The 22,434-nt window shown below is 43.9% G+C and overlaps 1 protein-coding gene across 2 annotated transcripts in view; it reads left to right on the plus strand.

The window, feature by feature from the left end:
* Nucleotides 1-9,219: 9,219 nt before the first annotated feature.
* Nucleotides 9,220-22,434, plus strand: part of MAPKAP1 (MAPK associated protein 1) — a 73,420-nt gene continuing 60,205 nt past the window's right edge. For both annotated transcript variants that reach the window (XM_065737327.1, XM_065737328.1), the window contains exons 1-3: nt 9,220-9,548; nt 12,953-13,042; nt 17,271-17,419. In XM_065737327.1, coding sequence (XP_065593399.1) covers nt 9,290-9,548; nt 12,953-13,042; nt 17,271-17,419 — 498 coding nt within the window. In that variant the 5' untranslated portion in view covers nt 9,220-9,289. The remainder of the gene's footprint in view (nt 9,549-12,952; nt 13,043-17,270; nt 17,420-22,434) is intronic.

The raw sequence follows: 22,434 nt of genomic DNA on the forward strand, positions 1-22,434 counted from the left end.
GACGTGTCACCCTGTGAGCAGGCAGCGGCCGCGGCACAGGACGAGCCGCCGCGCCCCGCCCCGCGCCGCGCCGCCCCTCCCGCCCGCCCCGCCCCGCCGGGCGTGCCCGCCGCCGCCCCGCCCCGCCCCGCCCCGCCGCGCTCCTCCGGCCCGCGGGGTCGCCCTCCCGCCGGGCCCGGCCGCCTCGGCGCTCCCCGGAGCGCGGCCTCGGCCCGGAGCGGCGGGCACGGCGGCCAATCGGCGCGGGCAGGGGCGGGCGCCGGAGGAGGTCCCGGCCACACAGAGCGCGCGGGGCGGTGCCGCGCCCGCCCCGCCCCCGGCGCAGCCCCCGCCCCCCGGGCCGAGAAACTTGCGATTGGGCTGTTCGAACGGTCACGTGGCCGGGCCGAAGGCCGCTCCGGTCCCGCCCCTTCCGTTGCTATGGCAGCGCCCGGGCCGAGGCCTCGCCTCCCCGGAGCCGAGCGGCGGCGCGCGGAGTGAGCGCGCGTGGAGTGAGCGCGCCGCGTGGCACTGCCCGGCGCGGGCAGCGGGCTCCCCGGGGCCGCGTTAGGTTGCGGGCAGCTCGGCCTCACGGGGCGGTGCAGCGCAGCGCAGCGCAGCGGTGCCCGGCTTCACCACGTTCGGTTATGTCACATCCAGATGTGCCGTACGGACGGTGCTCAGAGAGCAGTTCGCGCCCTCCGGGTGTTACGTTCAGATCGCTGCTGCCGCCGCGCCGCCCTTACCTGCACCGTCCCGCTGTGCGCTCGCTGTGCCCGCAGCTCCACAGACTCGGGCCTGGGGGGCTCCGGCTTGCTTGGTGGGGATGGGCTTTGTCTGAAACGGACAGCGCCAGCTGAAATAAATCCCAACGAAAACCTCCGTCTGGTCCCCGACACTTCGTGGATGTACAGCTGACATCTCGGGCTCAGCGCCGTCCTCAGCTCCCACTGCCATCCCCTCAGTGACAGCCAACATCACCGCGTCCCCTCCGCACCATTGCTGTGTGTCACCTGCTGGACACAGCCACTCACCACGTCCCACGTGGAGATGTTGACCTGCTGTGGGTTATTTCCCTCCAAGTCATTAGCGCACGTATTCAAATTCTAATTATCCTCCTTCTCAATTACTGTGGCATTTTCTGGTGTGAACAAACGTGCTCATAGTGCCATCCAGCTTTATTAAAACTGCTGCTCCGAAGAGCCTTTCTGTTGCCATTATTGTGAACATTTTGCTGGTCGGCTTGCATCTGTCCACCCAGCACCAAGTGTCGCCAACACACAATGTGCGTTTGTGGAGGCATGCAGCAGCGGCTGTGTGACAGTGTGGGCCCAACGCAGCCCCACAGAGCGGCTCAGGATGGGCGGCCCAGCTCCAAATCATGGCAGGAATGCAATGCCAGCGTCACTCGGCCAAACAAAACATTGGAGAGAATTTGGGAACAGAATCGGAGTGAGCAGTCGGAACTGCAGTGCATCTTCAGCCGCAGCAGCGCAGTTGGACGTCGTCAGTGCCTTTCTCCATCAACAAGCGTATGCGGATGCCTCACGGGATTTTTTATGTTCCTATTCCAAGAGCCGCTAAGTGCATGCCTAGTCATCAGGTCTGTGCACTGCCAAATCCCTAACCGCTGCATAACGCACTCGGTTCCCGCAGCCATCGCCGCTCCGCGCCCCATCCCACGCAGCGCGGCCCACGACGCCACAGAGCCCGCCACCGCTGTGCGCATGCGCGCGGAGGAGCGGCCGCAGCGGCGCCACTTCCGGGGGCGGCGCTTCCGGGTCGCGGCGCGGCCCGCTGCTGTCGTTGTGGCGGCGTTCCCCGGCCCCGGAAGCGCTGCCCGGCCCGGCCCCGCGGAGCGCCGCAGCCCGTAAGTGTGGAGGGGGAGCGGGACCCTCGGGCGGGCTGTGCGGGGCGCGCCCGGTGCCACCCGGACGGAATTCCTTCGGGCCACGGTCCGCGACTCGTTCCCCGAGGAGCCTCCCGCTGCCGCCCGTGGGGAGCCGAGGGGTCCGGTCCGAGCGGGCGGGTGCGGCTCACGTTCCGCGGCTCCGTTTGCCCGGCTGTGGGGCGAGGCTCGCTCCTGACCCCGTTCCTCCCTGCTGGCGACGCGCGGTGCTGCGGGAGCTCGGCCCTGCCGGCGTGGTGCCGGCCCGTGGCTGCGTGCACGGCCGGGATTGAACTCCCTCTCTCGTGTTGTTTTGGTTTTGTTTTGTTTTTCGAATTCAGGGTAAATCTATTCATGGGCGCTTTATTTGGGTTACGTTTAAAAGAACGATGTCACTGTTGGTATGTGGATTTCTACGGAAAGAATGAAGTGCTGGAGGAGAACCAGTTTAGTTATTCGAAGTAACTTTCACCCAGCTGCAATGAATGACACATGCGACTCCTGACTTCTAGTGTAGCTTTTCCTCTAGGTCAGCAAAGAAGTTGATGCAGTTTGGCAGGGTGAGGGGTGTGTTACTCCTTCTGTATCACTGATGTTCCAAATCTGCTGGAGACATTTGAGAAATAGAGCAGTGCATACACCAGTGAGAGGCCCTTTGCTCTTGCCAGGGGGACAAAAATGTGCGGAGCAGATTTTTTTAGGGCAGGACTGCAGCTCGGCACCTCCCCACTGGGGTGTGCCCTCAGGTCCTCACCCAGATGCTAGCGAGCTATGGGCTGATGCCTCAGGTTGGGATACAGAGACAGCACTGGTCCTGGGACACAGTGTGCAGCATCAGTGCTGCAAGCAGTTGTCTTTTGGTGCCAAGTAATTCATCGTTGTGACATTGTGTTGTGTTTGAGATGCACCTTGCAGTAACTTTTAATGTCTTGTGTTTTGCTAGCATCAGTTCTCTGTCAGAAGGATCAACTGTTGAACGATACCACTCACAAAGATTCCAGTATGCATTTTAATATTAATTGTGCATGCATTGGGAGGTTTCATTAAACTGTGCTACCTAGCTGCTCTCGGTAAATTCATTTTCTTGTAGAACTCAACACAAGAGTAATCTCTATCTTGTTTCCTTTCTAAATCAATCATTCCAAAAGCAAAGCAAAACTCCTTGAATGTGTTTTGGCTGCTCTCAAGGGAGAAAGACTGAAAGTTTGACAAAACGTAAGTTGAAAGCCAAAGAAAAGGAAGACTCATCTATTGCTGAGCCAGTAAGAATGTGTTCAGTTACATTTGTAGCAGAGTCCTAAAGAGTCTTGATGTCCTGGGGGTGTTTTAAGCAGATGTTATCCTCATCAACCTTTGTGTTTGACAAAAGGTACTTTTCTGTGCAATGAAAATATCTTCATGCAGTGAGGGTAGATTGGAAACATACTGGGGGAAAAAAAGGCAAATCTAATACAATTTCCTTTGGTCTGTGCTTCTGTTGAGCAAATAAATGCTACAGAATACATAAAAGAAAAAAACAGGCTGACTTGTTATCAAGTTTTAGCTCAGATGAGAAAAACTATAAACTGGAATTAGAGATAATTGTGGTAAACCAAACTGAGTGTAGAGGAAAGTTAAAAATAATAGTAGTAATAATGTGAACAGAAGTTCTTCAAAGTTGTTAGAATTAAATTCTAGCAGTCTGCTCTTCTTCTGTATCCCTTTCATTCCTTGTATACCATCAGGTTTATGCCCTGCAGTAAGTTTTGTCCATGGCTACATTTGCAGTCTACGCTTACAATCTACATTTATGAGTATTCTTTTCTAGTTGCTGTATACAAAGCAAATTCTTCAGTAAATAAATAAACTTCTAGGTTAGCATTGTGATAGTCCGAGGTTGCATTTTCTAGAACTGAAAAGCCCTGTTTTGTTGAAAAGCTATGTCTGGAAACTGAATCGGAAACTGTAGCAGATACTTGGAGGGTAAATACCGCTTTCAGTGAGAAGGGCAGTGATACAGTTACACAGCAGTAAGAGCTTTGAGAGTAGGCTGGTGAATCAACAGAGGCAGGTGGGTTTGGGGCAGTGGGTCACTGCCTGGTTCCAGCTGCACGAGCAGGACTGCAGGCTGGCATCAGGGAGCAGCAGGCATGTTTGCTGCTGAGGCCCTCAGCAGATCCTGCAGGCTGCTGTAGGTACAGTGCAGCTCAGGCCTTTGACCTGGGTCTGGAACGTGATCTGTAGAGCTGCAGACCTCTATGTACTGTAATACCTTTGAGACCAGTTTGGTTTCAACACCTCCAGAGGCTTTACAAAGCAGCTGTGTGAGTGGAGCAAAGGCAGCTCACAAGTAATTCTGTAACTGAGCACTTCTCATGCTCAGGAAAGTCCAGTAAGTGCTGCAGCCATTCACAGTAGTCTCAAGAAGTAGAAGGTGGCCTTAAAAAGCCTCCTCCCTCTCTCTCTTAGTATTATATAGGCCAAAAAAACCAGGAAAGTGTTGGAGCTTTCTATTTTAATTGCCGTTGTTAAAAATTGAAGTTTGTTTGAAGTGTTTGAAACAGTTACAGGATTTTTAGGCTACTGAGTACTATGATGAAAGGAGCCAGAATGGAAACTATAATCTAACACACAGTCTGAGCCTATGCTTCTAGCCAGGTGCTTGTAATGGGCATTGCATCTGCCCATCCTATGAGTGTTAAAGGTTAAGAAATCATCATTTAGGCAAGCAAGTGAGCAGTCTTTGTTCCACATAAAAATGTTGTGCATTGCTGGAAGTGTTTCTTGTCAGCTCTGTGTGCAAGCAGGTATGGTCAGCATCACTGGCACAGGGACTGCTTGTCCTCGTTTCTGGAACAGGGTATTCCTTGGGAGTGGAATTAAAATGGAAATTGCAATGTGTTATTTAAAAGATATTCTGGTTTTGTTTGTTATTTTAAAATAAATAGTAATAAGAGTGAATTCAAACAACTGTTTCTGTTGTCGTGGTTTTTTTCTGGATGGTAAATCCTCCTGAACGCAGGCTCTGAAATGAGGCAGTAGGGATTCCAGTGTGTCATGTCCTCACAGCACGACGCTGCGGGTGCGATGTGCGTGTCAGGTAATGCTTGCTAGCCAGTATGAAAAAATAAGCATAATCATAGGCATTAAAAATTAAGCGAAGTGTTTGCACATATTTAGATTAGGCAGAAAAAAACAGGCAAGTTGCAGCTTTTCTAAACTGTTCCTATCCAAACCATTCAGCACAATATCAGAATGAAAAATGACAACACTTTGTCATCTGTTCAAATTGATATTGCACTCTTTGCAGTGACAGCTGAAAAGGCCCACAGGTGCCGTATAAAGAGGTGACCATGTTGTCATATTTCATTTAGGCATCCCTCTGCAAAGCCATAATTACCTAATTAGGTTGTTAATTAGGAGATTAGCATTTCAGTATATTGATAGAATGCTCTTTGCAGGCATGAGTCTGGTTACTGATTTGACTGCCCTAATTTATACTCTTTGCATTTTTTTTATACTTATTTATTTGCGTAAAATCTTGATGCAAGATAGCTCAGGTTAGCTGAGAGTGAACTTGTTTGGAATTAAATGAAGATTTGACGAGATCAGGAAACAAACAGGTAAGAGCAGATTCTTTCCATATGGACTCCAACATTCTCTCCCTCCTTCCCAACAGCTCTGTAACTAAAACATTGGATTTGGCATGACTTGCATCTTGAATTGTTTAACAGCAAAAATATGGGCAAGTTCCAAGCAGTTCTTGCATATAGAAATAAATATCCCACATCAGTTTGATTTTCAGGTTGGAAAAATAACAGTGAATTTTGTCAGAACTTGTGTGTAATGTATTGTTTTCTCATAACTTTCAAATTCCCATTTCCTCTGTGGAAGAGCACCTCTTTAAATGACTCAAAATGATTATTTCCTTTTTAATGATAGGACACAAAGCATGAATGACAGCTTCTCTAAGTAAGTGCGCATTCCTAAATGCACTTGAGCTTTTATTGAAACGTAGACTTGAATTTTCATGTATTACATTTCACTTTCCTTTATCCTGCGTGCACAGGAGTCTGGCATTCAAGGGTTTGTGCTGCTGCAAATGTAGATAGCCAGGACCATTTATGTAGCAATTGCAGACAGAAGTTAACTGTGGAATTATTTCATATAGCCTGAATCATAAATGTTGAAGTATATTCACACTCCTATTCCAGCTCATTGGATGAAGGGAAAAATCAATTTTATTCTAATCTGCCCATTTTTACATTAAGGACCTGCAGTCAGAGAGGTGTGTGAGTGCTGAGGTGTAGTGCTGTGTGATTCCTGCAGCCCACAGTGCTCAGGGCACACACTGATTGGAGTTGTACCCTCCAGAAGTTGCTTTTTGCATTGGAATGGTTTTGTTTTCAGTGAGTAAGATTTAATTGGCTATTGATTTAATTGGTGTCCACCTCAAGGTGGACGGTCAATTTAAGCTTCTTTTCCATATGAGCTGTGGGTCTGTAGAATTAGAATTAGAAATACCTGCTTCTCACTCCTACTTTTTACTTCTTAAATTTACTAACAAACAATTCCTTGCAGGAATTGGCAGGAGAGTGCTGTGCAGAACTTCCAGCTGCTTTCAGCCATTGAGTTGGTAACGTTTCAAAGCTGTAGCTCTTTTCTGAAGCAGAGGAATTTCCATTGCTTACAGCTTTCTCCAGTTTTTGTCACTTACTGTAGGTTATTCAGAGGTCTAGGAGCATATTTGCTCACATGTGATATTTGGTATTATGAAAGGCACAGACAGAACTTTTCTGTGAGGAAAGCTTTTTCTGTGCATTGGTCAGTGGCAGCATGTCACAGAGAGGTGCCATTACACACTGCGTTGGGAGCAATAGTCTGGGGATGAAGGTGAGCTGGCAGTAAGGAGATTGTAGTTGGCTGAGCTATAAATATGTGAGTTTTCTTCTCCAATCTCAGCTGGTAACCAGTTTGTGTGCTGGTGACACATCATGCACATGCACTGTGCTAAGCCTGCAGTGTGTGGGCCGATGTGTGTGATAACGGAACGTGTCGAGCTGCTCATAGTGCTCGCACGCGGGCGGGTGTTGGGCCACTGCTCCTCGGGGCAGGAAAGGGCCCTGGGCCGTGGCTGCAGTGCCCGCGCTGCAGCAGCAGTGTGTGAGCAGAGGGCAGCAGTGCAGCAGCCCGGAGCCAGCTGTGTGCGGCCGCCTCTGCTCAGAGGAGGGACGGGCTCCCCCAGACCTGGCTCCGTGTGTTGGAAGCCAATGGTGGTGTTCAATACAAGGTAACAGTGCCTACCCCGGAGTCAAGAAGCCTGCACAGAGCAGTTACTTGATGCTCGTGGTCAGGGTTGCTGTGCAGGGTGATGGTTAGGGGTTTGTGTGGGGAAGAGGAAGGTGAGAAAACCTCTTATTCCAGTAAACACAGTGTGTCAGGCAGGCAGGAGGGTTTCCAAGGAGAGCTGATACGGTGTGGCCACGAGGCTTCCTCCCCGAAGTCATGCTCCTGCACCTGGAATGACTGCACGGCCTCTGTGCACGACCTCGTGTGGCCTCCACAGAAGGGAGTAGCTGTTCAGAAAGTCACGCCTTACTTATTTACTGGATTATGAACGAGACTGATCTGCATACCAGCTGTGCTTAGCTTGCTGTGAAAGTCTATAGGTGCTGTAAGTAGAGCAGTGGGTTCCTGGAAGAGTACTGGAGGTAAAAGCAGCAGATCCCACCGCGTGGCAGCAGTGTGTGCTGAGCTGCTAGAGGAAACGCCAAGCACAAAGCGAGGGCACTGCGGGTCTGCCCCTGTGTGACGAGTCACAGAAGGTGTTTGCTGATCGGCTCTGTCTCCTCACCACCAAACTGCATCGTGTTGTACAGAAGTGCTGTTAAGGCTGTGTAGGTTTCCCACTGCTCCTTTCATTTTTAGTGTTTGCACAAGGTATGCTTGACAGCTGCCTGCAAAGTATTTTATTTAGTAGCAGTATAATGTTTAGGTACTGCAAGTGTTAAAAATAACGTTGGCTTTTTGTTGGTGATTGAAGAATGTATGAGTTGCCGGTGCTTGGGAAGTCCCTGAGTTCCCTTCAGTTCTGCTCCTGCCCGTGGGTGGGATTACGGCTGTGGGTGTGAGGGGCACGGAGAGGCAGTGTGCTGGCAGCCCCCAGGAGCTCCAGAAATGGATGACACTGATTACGTGGAGATTTAAAGGTATTCACGTGAAGGCTTGGGAAGTTGAACCTTGCTTATTTGAATTGTTCTGTTGTCTTCATTTCTCTGACCAGATCTGTGCCATCTGACTGTGCTTTGCTTCTGCCCGAAGGAGGAACCAGTCTGAGTAGTGTAGGCAGCAAATGCTGAAGTGTGGCATGAAGATCTACACTGAATTTTAAGCATTGATTTTCGTTTTTTTCTTTTTGAGGAATTTCTATGAATTCTTAAGTATTACTGACAAATTATTTTTAATGTGTCCTTCTGAAAATTCTGAAAAGAAAGAAGAGAAATGTGTTTGTATTAAACTTTGGACTTTGAAATGGAATTTCCAGTAATTTTTCACTGTTTCTGTTTATGGGAAAAGTGTTTGCATGTGTAAAATGGTAAAGAAGCTTGGGTAATAGAGCACGCTGACTGCTAATGGCATGAAGTCGGGGTGCAGAGTATAAAGGTAAAAATCTCGCATCTGCTGTTACATGTTGTTAACTCCCTTAGCAGACATTAAATCATTTCAAGTACAATAATAGTGTGGGAGGTACATTAACTAACCATTAACAATCTTATAAATACACAATTAACATGCCAACATTTATATGACACATTGATGGGGCAGCAGTAATTTTTGATTGGGAGTTTGTGGACCTTTTAGAAGCCTGAGGCAGTTGCTTATTTAAGCAAGTTCTGGCTGCTTGCAGGTAGGCATGGCCTTTTTCTGATGAGCAATGTGGTGGGAATTATTTTTAAACTACGTTCTCGGTGCACCTTTAAGACATCTGTACTTTAGCTGTGTCTGCAGCCTTGTGCTCACATCGCCCCGATCACACGGCCAAAGGCGTTTGCCCAAAGGTAGATGTGTTTGCCTCGGGGCCTCTGGCTTTGAGGACAGAGAGGAATCCTTCAGGGAGAGCAGTCCTACTTTTGGTAATGGAAATAGTCAGAAAATGAAGAACAGAACTCAGGCTGGTGTGACCCACCCATGAAACCACCGTTCTTCACGTGGATCTCAGCAAACCTTGTAACTTAAGGGAATTGGAACAGAAATGAAATAATTTGCTGTACAAAACTGAATCAGATTTTCTGCATCCAACATATGAACCTTCTTGGTCGGTATTTGGTTGGTGTTTTGTTTGTCTGTTTTCTAAATGCTGTGTATGTTGTGTTTCTAGGTACAGTGTCCGTGAAACAAGATGGAGAGAAGATAGTACAGTGAAGTGGTGGTCGTGTGGGCAGAATGGCTTTCCTGGACAACCCAACAATTATACTTGCTCACATTCGGCAGTCACATGTGACCAGTGATGACACAGGGATGTGTGAAATGGTCCTGATAGATCATGATGTCGACCTAGAGAAGTTTAATCCCTCATCAACTTATGGGGACAGTGCTTCAGAAACACAGGGGAGCAACGGTGAGACTCAGGGCTATGTATATTCCCAATCAGTTGACATTACCTCAAGCTGGGACTTCGGAATCAGGAGGCGATCCAACACAGGTGAGCTGCCAAAACAGTGTTAGCCCTTCAGTTTCTGTTAGTATTACATCCACGGGCAGGTCATAGCATGACTGGCTAGATTCCTGCCAAACTTCTCCTTTTGTAATATAGAGCTCCTTTTTCTAAAATGCATGTTGTGATTCAGGTACTTCGGTGTGCTGTCAGCTGAGTTTTAATTGCTGTTTTACTTAATAATGTACAGAGGAATGTTGAGGTACTCAGCTTTACATGTTAAAGAAGTTGCAATGACATCAAGTCTAAATCCCAAGCACATGAGCAGTCCTTGGTATTTCTGTTGTTGCTGCCTGGAGGGGTGGTAGCTTTTGAGCAGGATGGTTCTCTTCTGAGAAAGCTCTGCCTAGTGATGCATCAAATCTGTGTGTTAGAAAAGAGTGAAGTTTGTAAGGCAGGGAAGTGAATGGTTTGTCTTTTTTTTTTTTTATCTTCTGAAGTGATGTATCTAAGAAGATCCTTGAGCTGGGCTGTAAGTTAGCAAGTTAGGAAGCTTAAGTACATGCACCTTTTCAAAGTAGGTTTTCCTTATCCAGAGTGGAAGAAAGCTGTCCCGTTTGTTGGTTCCCAAGGAGTGTTGCAAACAAAAATTACAATACCAAATATATATGAGAAAGTCAATGTGGGGTGGTCGGTATTGATCTGTTTTTCTGTTACAGTCTATCTTATTTTTTCCAAATTATTTCTGAAGGTATAACACCACCTAGAGCTCAGAAAAAACATCTGTGCTCGGTCTAAAAGGTAAAATGGAAGTAAATATCTGGCAATACCTTTTACAAATCGGTTGTCAAAAGTTGTGGAAAGACAGGGCACCGGTCTCTTCCAGTTGAGTTACTTTTGGAAATCATCTGGCAATGTTCCTGCAACAGACTCAGAGTCACAGTGTGAAGTTTGCTGTGCTAGACTGCCTGACGTTGTCCTTGAGGACTCATTTAGCTCAGGCAATGGTACAGTTTATAAGGAAGGAGAAGCAAAGTTTCAAGATTTACGGAATGATTCCAATTTGTTTATTTTTAATTTTTCCTCGAGCAGACTGAAGAAATAATCTCTGTTTTAGTTCTGTTTGAAACCATGGAAGTTTTCAGTTGGTGGCACATTCTAAAATAAAGGTCAATAAGTTCAGTGGGCAGCCAGTTTTCTGCCTTTTTTCATTAGATATGTGAGTATGTGGTTTGGAAAGGAACGTTATGTGCATCCTAGTGCCAAAGTTATCCCTCTGAAGGTGCTGCACAGTGGGAGAGATGCACTAGGGCACTGTGTTGAGTTTGGGGAGAATATAGCTATCTTCTGCCACTGAGATTTTCATCCCTTCCTGCAGGAGCTGGTTGGGTCATAGGGGTCTCTGGCTCCAGGCTCCATTCCCACGCTGCCTTGGCAGTGCCATACCCAGGAAAGCAAGTAATGCAGATCCTGTGTGCGTGGCTGGAAACAAAGGCTCATCCAATAGTTAATGAGGCAACGTTTGGACAGTGGCTTTTCTCACACAGAAAGCTTTTAAACTAACGTGCTTGTGAGAATCAACCTGAAATAACTGGAACTTCTAATATAGGTACTGATAATTCCATCTGATTTGGAGTTGAACAGAAATTGTGTTGTAGGACTGTCTTAGAGCAACTGCAGATGGAAGAGCTGCACCGAGTCAGTGCAGGCAGTGGCTGCACGGTGGTACCTGTGTTCTGCCCCTCGTGTCCTGCACTGACCTCCTGCATCCTCCTGCAGGGGCACAGCGGGGTGGGCTGTGCCTGGAGCTCAGTCCCTGCTGTCACCACCCCGTGGAGCCCTCCTGGGCAGGGGAGCGCTGTCCCTTTGAGTCAGAATCCTCTTTAATGAACCGGTGACTGCGCTTACCGCACACCATGATAACACACATTATTCTTATTTCTATTCTATGTGTTTTTCTTTATCCATTTTTTCACATGCAGATCTTAGGGATGTTTTGTGATGGTCCACTTAGGCTGAAAGGGTTCCAGGTGGTGATTTGCACTGTGGATAATGAGGGGCTTAGAGGGTGGGATAAAGAGGTTGCTTTCAGAATAAAGTGTCCACGCTGCAGCGGTGTTTTACGCAGTATTTCAATTGATGACTGGGAATATCACTCCTTACTTCTCACAGAACTGCACAGAGGTATTTATGCATTGGCCTCTTGTCTGTGGGAAATAGGCAGTGAAATCTCTCTTTGTGTCTGTACCTTAAACTGCTTGCTGCTCCTTTAATGCATTGGAGCTGTTTGGATATTTTTTCATCAGGTTGAGAGTTGTTATGGGAAAAACAAATCAACAAATCAAACTTATGTGTCCATGTTCTGTTCAAAGCCAATACATAAAATAATAATGATAATAATAGTAGTAGTGGAAGGCATAGAATATATTTATTAACCTCTTTTTTAATTGGCTAAATATCTCAGGGAACTCAAATTGTATCTAAAAATTGTCAAAGTAATTTAGTGTTTCAGAATCCCTTCTGAAAACCCATTTTAGTTAATGAATGATCTCAGTACATCAAAATTGCTAATACATCCAGCAGATTGTTTCCTTCCGTGATCAACACCATCAGTCCTACATTCCAGTCTGATCTCCTTTCTTGCTCTCATTGGTTCCTCCTTGTTGCTTTGGGTAGCAGCCCTGTCTTCAGGCACACGTCTCCCTGAGGGCCGTGCTGCCAGGAGAAGGGTGACCCAGGCTCTGCAGTGCCCTGCCTCAGGGCCCTCTGCTATTACACCCAAGCTCGAGGCTTTTCTTCAATCCCTGTTTTGAAGATGGAGTCAAAATATACCTAAAGAAATATTATATTCATTCTAAGGTTTGACTAATGTTGTGAAGATACAAATCATTTATTTTACTACCTATAAACTGTTTCAGCATACTGAAGAAAAAGCTATGCTAATTTATATAGCTTTGACATTTTATAATTTTCATGATTTTTAGATAAAGGATTTTATATTTAAAACTTTAATAGTCTAGTCTGAGTTCATTTATCTTTAATTTTTGAAACGGGTAGAGTAATTCATAACAGTAATTTTATTCCTGTAATGTAATATTCACTTCAGTTCATTTGTGCATTAAAATTCCTTTAAGACCGTTATTAATGATTTATATAATGAAATGTCATATTAATCACAGAAGTTTTCACATTTTATTATTCTCTTCCATGTTAATACTATCTTTATGATCTCTATTAATGTTTTATATCCTCTAATTTCAATTATAAATCAAGAACATTTTCATGTTTTTGTTGGTATTTGCTTTTCAGGGGTGCCACCTTTAAAATTTTATGACTTTTTCTCCTACATATGCAATATAAAACATCTTTATTCATATAAAGATAGTTAATTATGTCTTTGTTTATAGTAAACTTTCATTGACAAACTTATAGTTATAATATTTCTTTTCAAGCTCAGAGACTGGAACGTCTGCGGAAAGAGAGACAAAATCAAATAAAATGCAAAAATGTTCAGTGGAAAGACAGAAATACTTCTTACTCAGGTAAAAAGAAAAGACCTTCTATATTCCTACTGTTTCTGTTTCTGCTTTTGATGGTTATAGCATTTTCAGTTCATAATTGTCACTTCACTTTTTGAGGCATAGAGGGAAATACTAATGATTGTGTTTGCCTTCGTTCTGCAGTTCTGCTCACTCTGTGGTGTGTTGGGGGACCACAGTCCTGTTTGTTTTCAGCTGTGACAGGGCATTGCAAATTACCAATAAAGCCAAAACAGGGATCAAATATTTAAAACCTAATTGGTTAGTCTGAAATACGTGGAGTGGCTGTTCAATATCTTTGTGCAATATAAATTATTAATGCAGTGTTGGGGATTTCTGTTGTAACGTCACTGTATTCTAAGACTTCTGTTGTCTCCATGAGGAAGAGATGGGAGTAGCAAAGCTCCTGGTATTATCGTGGCACACTTCAGTAACAGCGTGTACTGCCTTTGCTGTATGGGTTGATGATGGGCAAGTGCCCACGTGCAGAGTGCAGCACCATTATCTCCATGTAAGTTATGGCTTTCTCACTGTTTCCAGAGAAATTTGGTGTGCACTAAGGATTTCTTAGAAATGGACATCTTAGAAATTGTGATTGCTTTTCTGGGTAAGGAGAAGTCATGTGTGTGTATGTGATGTACTTAAACAAAAGCACAATAAATGCCCTCATTTATTTCACCCTTCCAGTGACCAGTATTGTTAATTTCTCCAAGAACGTACACTTCTTTCTTTATTATTAATATAAAGTGAAGTATTCCTGACTTGGATATTCTACACAGTTTGAACTGTAATGCTAGGAATGAAAAATCTGAGTTCTCTTGTTTCACAGCTCAGGCTAGCATCCATTCCTGCTGTACTCAACACTCATTCAAACCTCTGTAGGCTGTCATGCCTACTTTGTTCAAATTTGTGTATATCTTAATGAGGTCCCCATGTAATCTCCTTATGTTATTTTTTTGCCTAAATCCATGCATCTTCTGGGCTGTTATTTGCAGAACCTTCTCCAGTTGTGTAATTCCTCTTTTAGAGGAGTGAAGAAGGCTGCTCACATGAGCAGCACAGTTGCACTAATCCTTAGTGTGGTGTTCAGCTATGTTTGATGCCTCTATTAATGCATTCTAAAATGTTTTTGCCTTTCTACTTCTGTAAGCAGAGCAGTATGTCGTGAAGTTTAATCTACCATAACCTCTAGCTCTTTGCACAGTATGTTTTTAGCATTTGATCAGTGATGATAAAGTTCTTTTTCCTTTTAATCCCTAGCTTACACTGTTTGATATTGCTTTACACTAAATTGCAGTCAGATTCCAGTTTCCTGCTCTCCATGCTATTCATGTTTTGTTATTTGGATGGGCTCCACTATGATGTTCTGTTCTTGAGCTCCCTTGCAGATAAATGTGATGCATCCACCAGTGACAAAGGAGGTGTCCTGTGCTGTAAATCTGTGCTGAGTTTTGCATTGGTACTGCAGTAGCAGAGGGGTGGATCAGCTCCTCCTGGTTACAGATCAAATTTAAATAAAAGATGAATTATGTAAAAACTCCAGACACTTGGCGTTGTCACTGAGGTTCTTCTTGTTTCTTCACTTAATTGCATGAGGAGCAACATAGTAGAAAGAGAGCAGGAAGAAGAGGAGCCCTGAAATTTGTCATCTGTATCTTCGTTTTCCCATGCCTGCTCTGTTCCTTGCATTTAGCATTATTGATAAATATGTATGAAAGCAATAACCAGAGGTGTAGCTGCTTCACACAGGAGGAATTGGGCTTTTTTTTTCTGCCTGTGTTTATCTAAGCTCCAGACAAAGTCAGGCTTATGGCTGACACCCTGCTAGCTCAAAGGAAGCTGGAAGGTTGCTGGTTTCTACTGCGTTAGTCTGATAACATCATCTCCATAGATAACCCATCACAGAGATGCTTGCAAGACTTTCTTCTTACAGCAGTGCATTTCCATTGTCCTGGAGGTGGATTTACAGTCATAATTTGAGACATTAGACAAAAGATTATCCTTTGTGATTCCTTTTTGTTTAATTACTATATACAGAAATAAAAGTATACTAACCAGAATAAAAGGGTGTGAGGCATAAGTAATTTTGTCTACACTAATAAGAGTATTTTCTGCTTGTCATCTGTTTGCTCACTGTTGTGAGATGAGCCATTGCTTCATCAAAGGAAGGAGGTAGAGAGAAGGTTGTAGGTTGCACAGACATAGAAAAGAAGCTGTCCATGTTTGGAGCTGGTTAGAGATCAGCAGATAGAGGCACCCCAGGGGAAGCTGGCTGGAAGTTAAGTGGAACACAGCCAAAGTCTTTTTGTTTGATTGTGCCACCAATTCACATCACCTTTATATTTGTCAGTACTTCCTCAGTAAAATGAAAATGACATCTCCACTCCATGCCATGTAGACAGAAATCATGTACAGCTGAAAAAAAAAACCACCGTGACACTGAGTAACAGCAAAACTTAATTTCACTTGAGAATTAAAAATTTCCCAATTCAAGCTAGTTCAATGTAAGAAATGAGGTCTTTTCCCCTGAATTTTCTCCTTGCATTTGAAAAAATGTTTTCTCCTAGGTTGAAGGGAATAATTGCACCTCCCTCAGTCGTAGTCTATAAGAAATTATTTGGCAAAACACTTAATGAGAGAGTAGTTTTTCAGAATCTATCTTCCTTTGGGCTTTTGGCACAAATCTTCGGGAGGTTTTCAAGCTGTTCTTCCTAAACGAGGCACATTTTTTGTAATTGCAAAGATTTTGGCAATGGAAAATTGCATCCCAGTCAGCTGAGCTTACTCCCACAGAACGTGCGTACTACAGAACGTATGTGTTATTTCAGCTCTTCAGTCACATGAGGAATTTGGCTTGTGTGAAACCTGTGCAGAACTCAAAGCAAAACAGACATCACTCCAGCAAATGCAGAATGATTCTTGAGATCTTTTCTCCACATCAGCACAAAGGAAACAGCAAACAAATCATCTTAACATTTCCCTAGGGACAAAACTTGAAGGTACAATTACCTGAAGATACTTGCTTTTTCACTTGAGCCATTTAAGCCATTATTTTGAATTCCAAGGCACAGAGTACTTTTCTAATGGCTGAGAAGTGCCAATTAGTGATAATACTCTAGCATAATTGTAATTGAGATTATTTTTTTCTAATGAGGTTAGCTTGTTACAAAGAGAGAATACCTAAAGGTGTTCAAGGTGGCACGGTTATGAAGGATTTAATCATTTTTTTAATGAATCAAAGCCTTTCACAAGAATGTTTGTTATCTGCTAGTATTGGTGTTTAGCACCTTTGCCACTGTCTGAATTTTCAGGCTGCTAAAAATAAACTGTGTTACTGAGTAACTATAATTTGACAAGTTTTAAATTCACAGCTTCAATGAACCAACTCTCTGCAGATCATGTCCCCAGTCAGCGTGCCTTAGGAGCTTCTCCATTGCCTTGGGGGAGCAGCACGAACAGCTTTCAGATGTGAGAGAATCTGAAAGTGTGAATGCAGAGCAGAGCCAGCCCAGGAGGACTGGTGCTGATTCTCAGGTAGTGATTGATTGAGTCTGGGGCACTTTGTTCCTAGAGCAGATGTGGAGAAAACTTGTCCAGCTTCAGTTGGGGTTTCTCGCAGATGAGACCTGTTGGTGCTGATAAAACACCCCGGGCTCTGTCCTGGTTTTGTGGTGTCCTTGTAATGCAAGGAGCTCTATTTCTTAAGTTTTATTTATTTCTTTATAAGTATGCCTGTAACTGTTGGGTTGAACCATTGCTGGTGATTGAACTATGCAATCTCTTCATATGAGAAGAGCTCTACGACAGAGCCTGTGAGACCTCACAGATCCTGCAAAGTACTGATTAACTTTTACTACCTTTGATTTAGAAAGCTTCGTTGCTTTGCTTTGTTTTTTAAATTGCTCAGACTCTTCATCTGGGATGTTGTTTCCAGGTGTGGCACTTTGAGACGTGCAGTCTCACCTTGAGAAGGAAGATCCACAGAAGTGATTCTTTGGAGTCAGAGGTAGTCCCAGGCTCCAGCTGGCAGCGTGCTGATGTAGTATAGGAACAGGGGAACCAATGTCACGTGTTACAAACTTTGTGTTGTAAGTGTGATGTTAGATCTGAGCCCTTGCTGTTGTACACATTTTATATTGTTCCCTCTCATATAATGTCATCTTTCTGTGGTGGTCAGTAGTCTCTGTACATCTCCGAACACAAATGCTGTCATCTCTTTTCTGATCTACAGCAGAGGAGCTGAGCTCACTATTTGAAAAAAAGAATTTCAGAGTAAGATCTCCGTGTTCTGGGAAGCAGTCAATACTGTCTGTGCGACTTGAGCAGTGTCCACTGCAGCTGAATAACCCCTTCAATGAGTACTCAAAGTTTGATGGCAAGGTAAGTGAACCCCTGCTTTTCTGATATCCACGTGGTCCCTGACCTGAAGGTGATGTGCTGTAGCAGCCGTTGCCTGTGTTGCCTTGTTCAAACATTAATGAGACTTTTCAGTGGGCTGTTATTTTGAAGTGGCTAAGTAGAAACATTCTTCTCTTAGTTTTTAATATAATGCTTCCAGCTGCAATAAAACCATTCTGACATTCGTGTTACAAAATTACACTTCACTTCCCAGTTTTATTCTCCACCAACTTCGGTAAGCGTTTGGAGTGGCAGAGCCCTGGGAATGGTGAGACCCTTTGTAAACATGGTTTGTCAGCTTTTGCTTAGTCACAGCACAGCACTTGCTGAACAGTCCACGATTTGTGCTGTCCTCATCTTCAGAATACTTGAATGGCAGTAGAAGATCCATGCATGCTGAAGCAGTAACAGGACAAGATCTGGGGCAAAAATAAAGGGACTAAAAAATGTACTTCTGTGCAAGTACTGCTTTATGTAACACACAGAAGAGGTTTACTACAAGTCTAGGTAGGTCAGATTCATTCCTTGACTGCACTCATTTCAAGACGTTGCAGTTCCTCAGAAGTGCAGCTCGCTCTCCTTCGTGCAGTCTGGTTATCCCTTATTGACAGCTCTTTCCTGTCATAAGCTTTGCACTGAAGTACAAACATCGGTGTGAAGGATGAGTGACATCTTTTTCCAGAACAGCTATGAACACGGCACAGAGGTGTTTTGTGCTGGATTTGTCTGTGGAGTCTGCTGTAGGAGCATGAAGTTTGAGCTTCGTTAACATTGTGTGGGAAGAATTTAATGTTCTGTTAAGTATTCACAAAGTGGAAAGTCAGATCTGTAACTCTGCTAACGTGTCTGGTAGTTAGAATGTTCTAGGCCATGAAGTCCACAGGGCAGAAGTTGCCTCTGTTTTTGTTTTGTACTGACTAGTATGCAGTAGTTAGTGCCGATTTGGTGTTTCCAATTGTCTGGCCTCATTAATGAGTGATAGCAGTTCTTTGCTGATGACACCAAGACGTAAGACACTTCACAGTTACTTCATGAATTTGCAGTTTGGCAAATATTTACATTCACTTCCAACAGTGGAACAAAGTGGAAGTGAAAATGAAATCAGTTCTTGTTTAAGAGCAGCTTATGGTTCCGTGGTACCCCAGTCCTGTTGCTCTGACAGCTGCTCCCAGCTGTGCTACCTGCTAGAATGTTCCTCAGAAACTTGAAGAACTTCGCTGTGTTTCCTTCCCACTTTGGTAATCCAAGCTACTTTTTACCATATTGATATGAATTATAGTTGACTGTAATTAACATCTTAATTTTCATATTTGTCTGATATATTTAGCAGGTGATTGTTCCATTTGAAGGATATTGTACTGCACAAATTAGTTTCAGATATTAATGAAATACATCAGTGTTACTCAATCGTGATGTGTAGCACGTGGCATGAACCAACTTGCTTGTCATTTAGGAACCAAAATATCTATTGAAATCTCCAGAATAACTGAATTGGCAATTGTTAGACTAAAAATGGCTGTATTAATGAGAATAGCATTACTTATTTTATTCTGGTAAGTTTTTCAATTGTGTGCTTATGAAATGTATTCTCCACACTTCCCTACATCTCACCATCTGAGGCAGAGCAGAAGCACAGTAGCTTGGTGGTGTCTTACTCTGCTTATGTCCATTTTGTTGTGTTTTCAGACAGAAATGTAGAATCAAGCCATCTGAATTTTTAGATGATTTTTAATGAAATACCACAAGTCTAGTGTTTATTTTTACTGATAATAGATAAGCAGTATTTTTCAGATGGATACAATTCTTTCAGGGAATAGTGCATGACTTATTTACATAATTAGCAGAGCCACACGTCTCTTGGGGAAATGGTACATAATTGGGGAGAGGCAGGAGGGGTGAGGAGGGGCCAGGGGCCTAATTAAACATGTCTTTAAGAAAACCTACTTAATTATGTATTTACTCGGGAGATCAGAGTGGCTCTGAAATCTTCAAGGTGATAGCTAGGCCTTTGTTTCAGTCATTCTGCTTTTTATAATCGACATGTATGTGAGCATTGTAACACATTTTCAGCTGGCTGAGTAACACGTGTGGTTCACTGCAGACCTTCAGGAAAGCTCTTTAATGTTGGGTGTGAGTGCTGTTCACTTCTGTACTCAACTGCATGCAGAATGGTTTTCACTTACAGTATTTCAGCTCCTAACTGACTTGAAATGGTATAAAACCTTTTCATTCTGGGTCTTCCCCCTCTGCATTTGATGTATCATTTTAAGCTAATCAATTAAGTATTAGAAAATATTGTGCACCATAACATCAACGAAGCCAATTTATTAAAATGCTTACATCTTGCAGGCATTTTCTGCCAGATTTAAAGTCCTTTTCATAACCACTTCTGCAATTTTATGAAATAATAAAATTTTAAAGCTCTCTAATTTCTTCCTGTTCTGATCAGTTCATTAATTACCAAAAAAGTAGAGAATATGGCTTGTGAAATGCACTCTAATGCAAGCATTCTAATCAGCTCAAGAATTCAGGTGAGTCTTGTCACACAGTTACATGTGGCTTTCATGTGCTGTGTAAAACTGCAGCTCTTAACCAGAAGTTGTTCTTAATAACTATTCTTCCCTGCATCTTCAAGCTTCTCTTCTATAAAGTTTCCCAACCTCTGCAGGTGCTTGCATGGATTGTAAATCATGTGGGATGTACCTCTTGCTTAATAAATCTCACAAGCTCTTGCAGAGCATGTTGTATGAAAAGTAGCCTTTGAAAATAGCCTATTACTTCGGTTGTCACTGTAGTGAAAGTTACTTGAAGGCTTAAGAAATTTGTGGCCAAATTGGTTTCTGTTCTCTGCATGCAAACTACATTATCATACGTTCTATGCGTGAGTTCTGGTATGTTGCAGCTTACCAGGTTTGAAGACTTGTATTTTGATTGCATACTGTTCCAACTTGCTGGCAGCTGATCGGTTGGGAAAGTAGGACTGACTGTAAGACAGACTTGAGAGCCGTAGGCAGGCACCAAAAATGAAACTCCAGGAGCATCCTGATCACTCCTTTCAGTGACACAGCTGTAAGATTCACAACATCAGCTTACCTATGGCTCCCAAAAGGAGAGGTTAATGACAGTTGATTTTTAGGGATGAAGCTGTTGCAGAATCAAGACCTTAAATACTCTGCTCCCTTATTTCTGAATGTAGAAAATGTGGGTAGTATTACCTGCTGGCTTTCACTAATTGTTTTAGAAATGTTTTCTTTCAGTAGAAATTCAGAATATTTCTTTTCAAATCATGAGCTGCATTCCTGGAAAGTGGGGTGATGAGACCTCTCTTCAATTTTAATCTGAAGGAATACTGATTTGGTACTATATTAATGACAAAGCTATTCAACCATGTGACTGTTCCTACTGCTGAGAAAAACATTAGCAGGATGTGTTTAGTTACCAGGATAGAAGAAAATGAGGCAAGAATTAGCTATTCAGCTTTGCAGGAAACCTGAATGAATAACTCTTGCTAAGGCCCCTGCTTACAATTCCCGTTGAAGTAATCTTTGAAGCCATTCCACCACCATTTTTCTTCCAAGTCTGCTGCCTTTAAGAAACTCCCATCACTGAAGTGTCTTGTCAGTCCAATTTGAGATGCCTGTCACCACATGGCTGCTCTTACATCCCTAGAAGAATGCTACCAGCACCAAAGTGCTAAAGGACAGTCAAAAGGAAATGCTGAAGATATGCAAAATAGACAAAGGAGAAAGTGGAAAGAAAAGAAGGGATTGTTGAGCCCTAGGAAAACTTGATGTGCAAGGCCAGAAACTGTGTGCAGACTGGTCTTCTCAGGATGTCTTTTTATTGCTATATTCCTAATTACTAGCTGAAAATCAAGGTCTGAGGAATTCTTCTAGTTTATTTTCTGACCTTATAGGGCCTTTCTAGGTTTACTGGACTACCAGAGAGAAATTTGGCTGGACAGATGCTAAAAAACCTCTTGCAAAGAATGGTACCTCTGCACAGCGTCACGGGTTGGGCTTTTTGTGGGTAATTTTGGTGGTGTGTTAAAATCAAACAATTTCTCTTACGGCAACTGTTTCAAAAATGATGCTGTAGCAAGCATGGGGGAAGGGATAATTCATGAGTGCTAATTGCTTGGCTGTTAATTTTCATAAGTGTTGATAGAAGCAGTTCCTTAAATTAAACTTTGTTTAAAATGTATCAGGGGAAATATTCCGCAATGTCGGGCCTGAAGTGAAAATTAATATGAATGCTGTGGCAATTAACACGTACTGGTTAATAGCTTTTAGCAGCATTTTGGGATGATCAGTCCTTAAATACATTTTTGCATGCTGCTCTTGTTTCAGTCTTGTTCGAGTGCATTTCTGGATAATCATGAACAAATGTTTTCTGCGATCTCCAGAATTGGTTTCCCTCAAAGAAATTAGATAAAGAACATAAGAAAGAAGCAATAATGCCTTAATTAAAACGGATAATATTTAAAATAATCCAGGATTAAAATCTGTGTGAACTATTTTCTATTTAAATATTTTGCCCCTGTGTAGAATGTTCTTTGTCTGAATATGTCAGCAAACTTTTCCAAGCCAAAGTCAGTGGTCTGTTGTTTGCTGAGTGTTCAGAGAGCGCTCCGATGAGCTGCGCCTCGTCCCCTGCGCAGCAGCACGGGGCTGCCCGTGGCCCCAGCCCCACTGCAGCCTTGGTTGGACCCAGGAGCCGTGCTGGGGCAGGCGGCTGTGTTGTGCTTCCCCTCAGGCACTGCAGCTCTGTGTAAAATCTGTCTCCCAGGCAGGGTGGGAGCATCGTCCCTGGTGGCAGTGAGCGTCTCAGCCTGTGGCACGGCCCAGCGACGCGGGCTTTCCTAATTCTGCCTGTACCTGTGCTGTACAGAGCAACAGCCGTAGTGCTTCTGTGAAGGTGGAGATTCTTAACTGAAAAATTAACGCTTTCTGAAATAGCTTTTCTTTCAGAACACGTGGTTAATGTAACCCATGCTA

Source organism: Cyrtonyx montezumae, unplaced genomic scaffold (assembly GCF_038088225.1).
Source record: "Cyrtonyx montezumae isolate F1298 unplaced genomic scaffold, pur_monq_1.0 scaffold_20, whole genome shotgun sequence".
Lineage (NCBI taxonomy): Eukaryota > Metazoa > Chordata > Aves > Galliformes > Odontophoridae > Cyrtonyx > Cyrtonyx montezumae.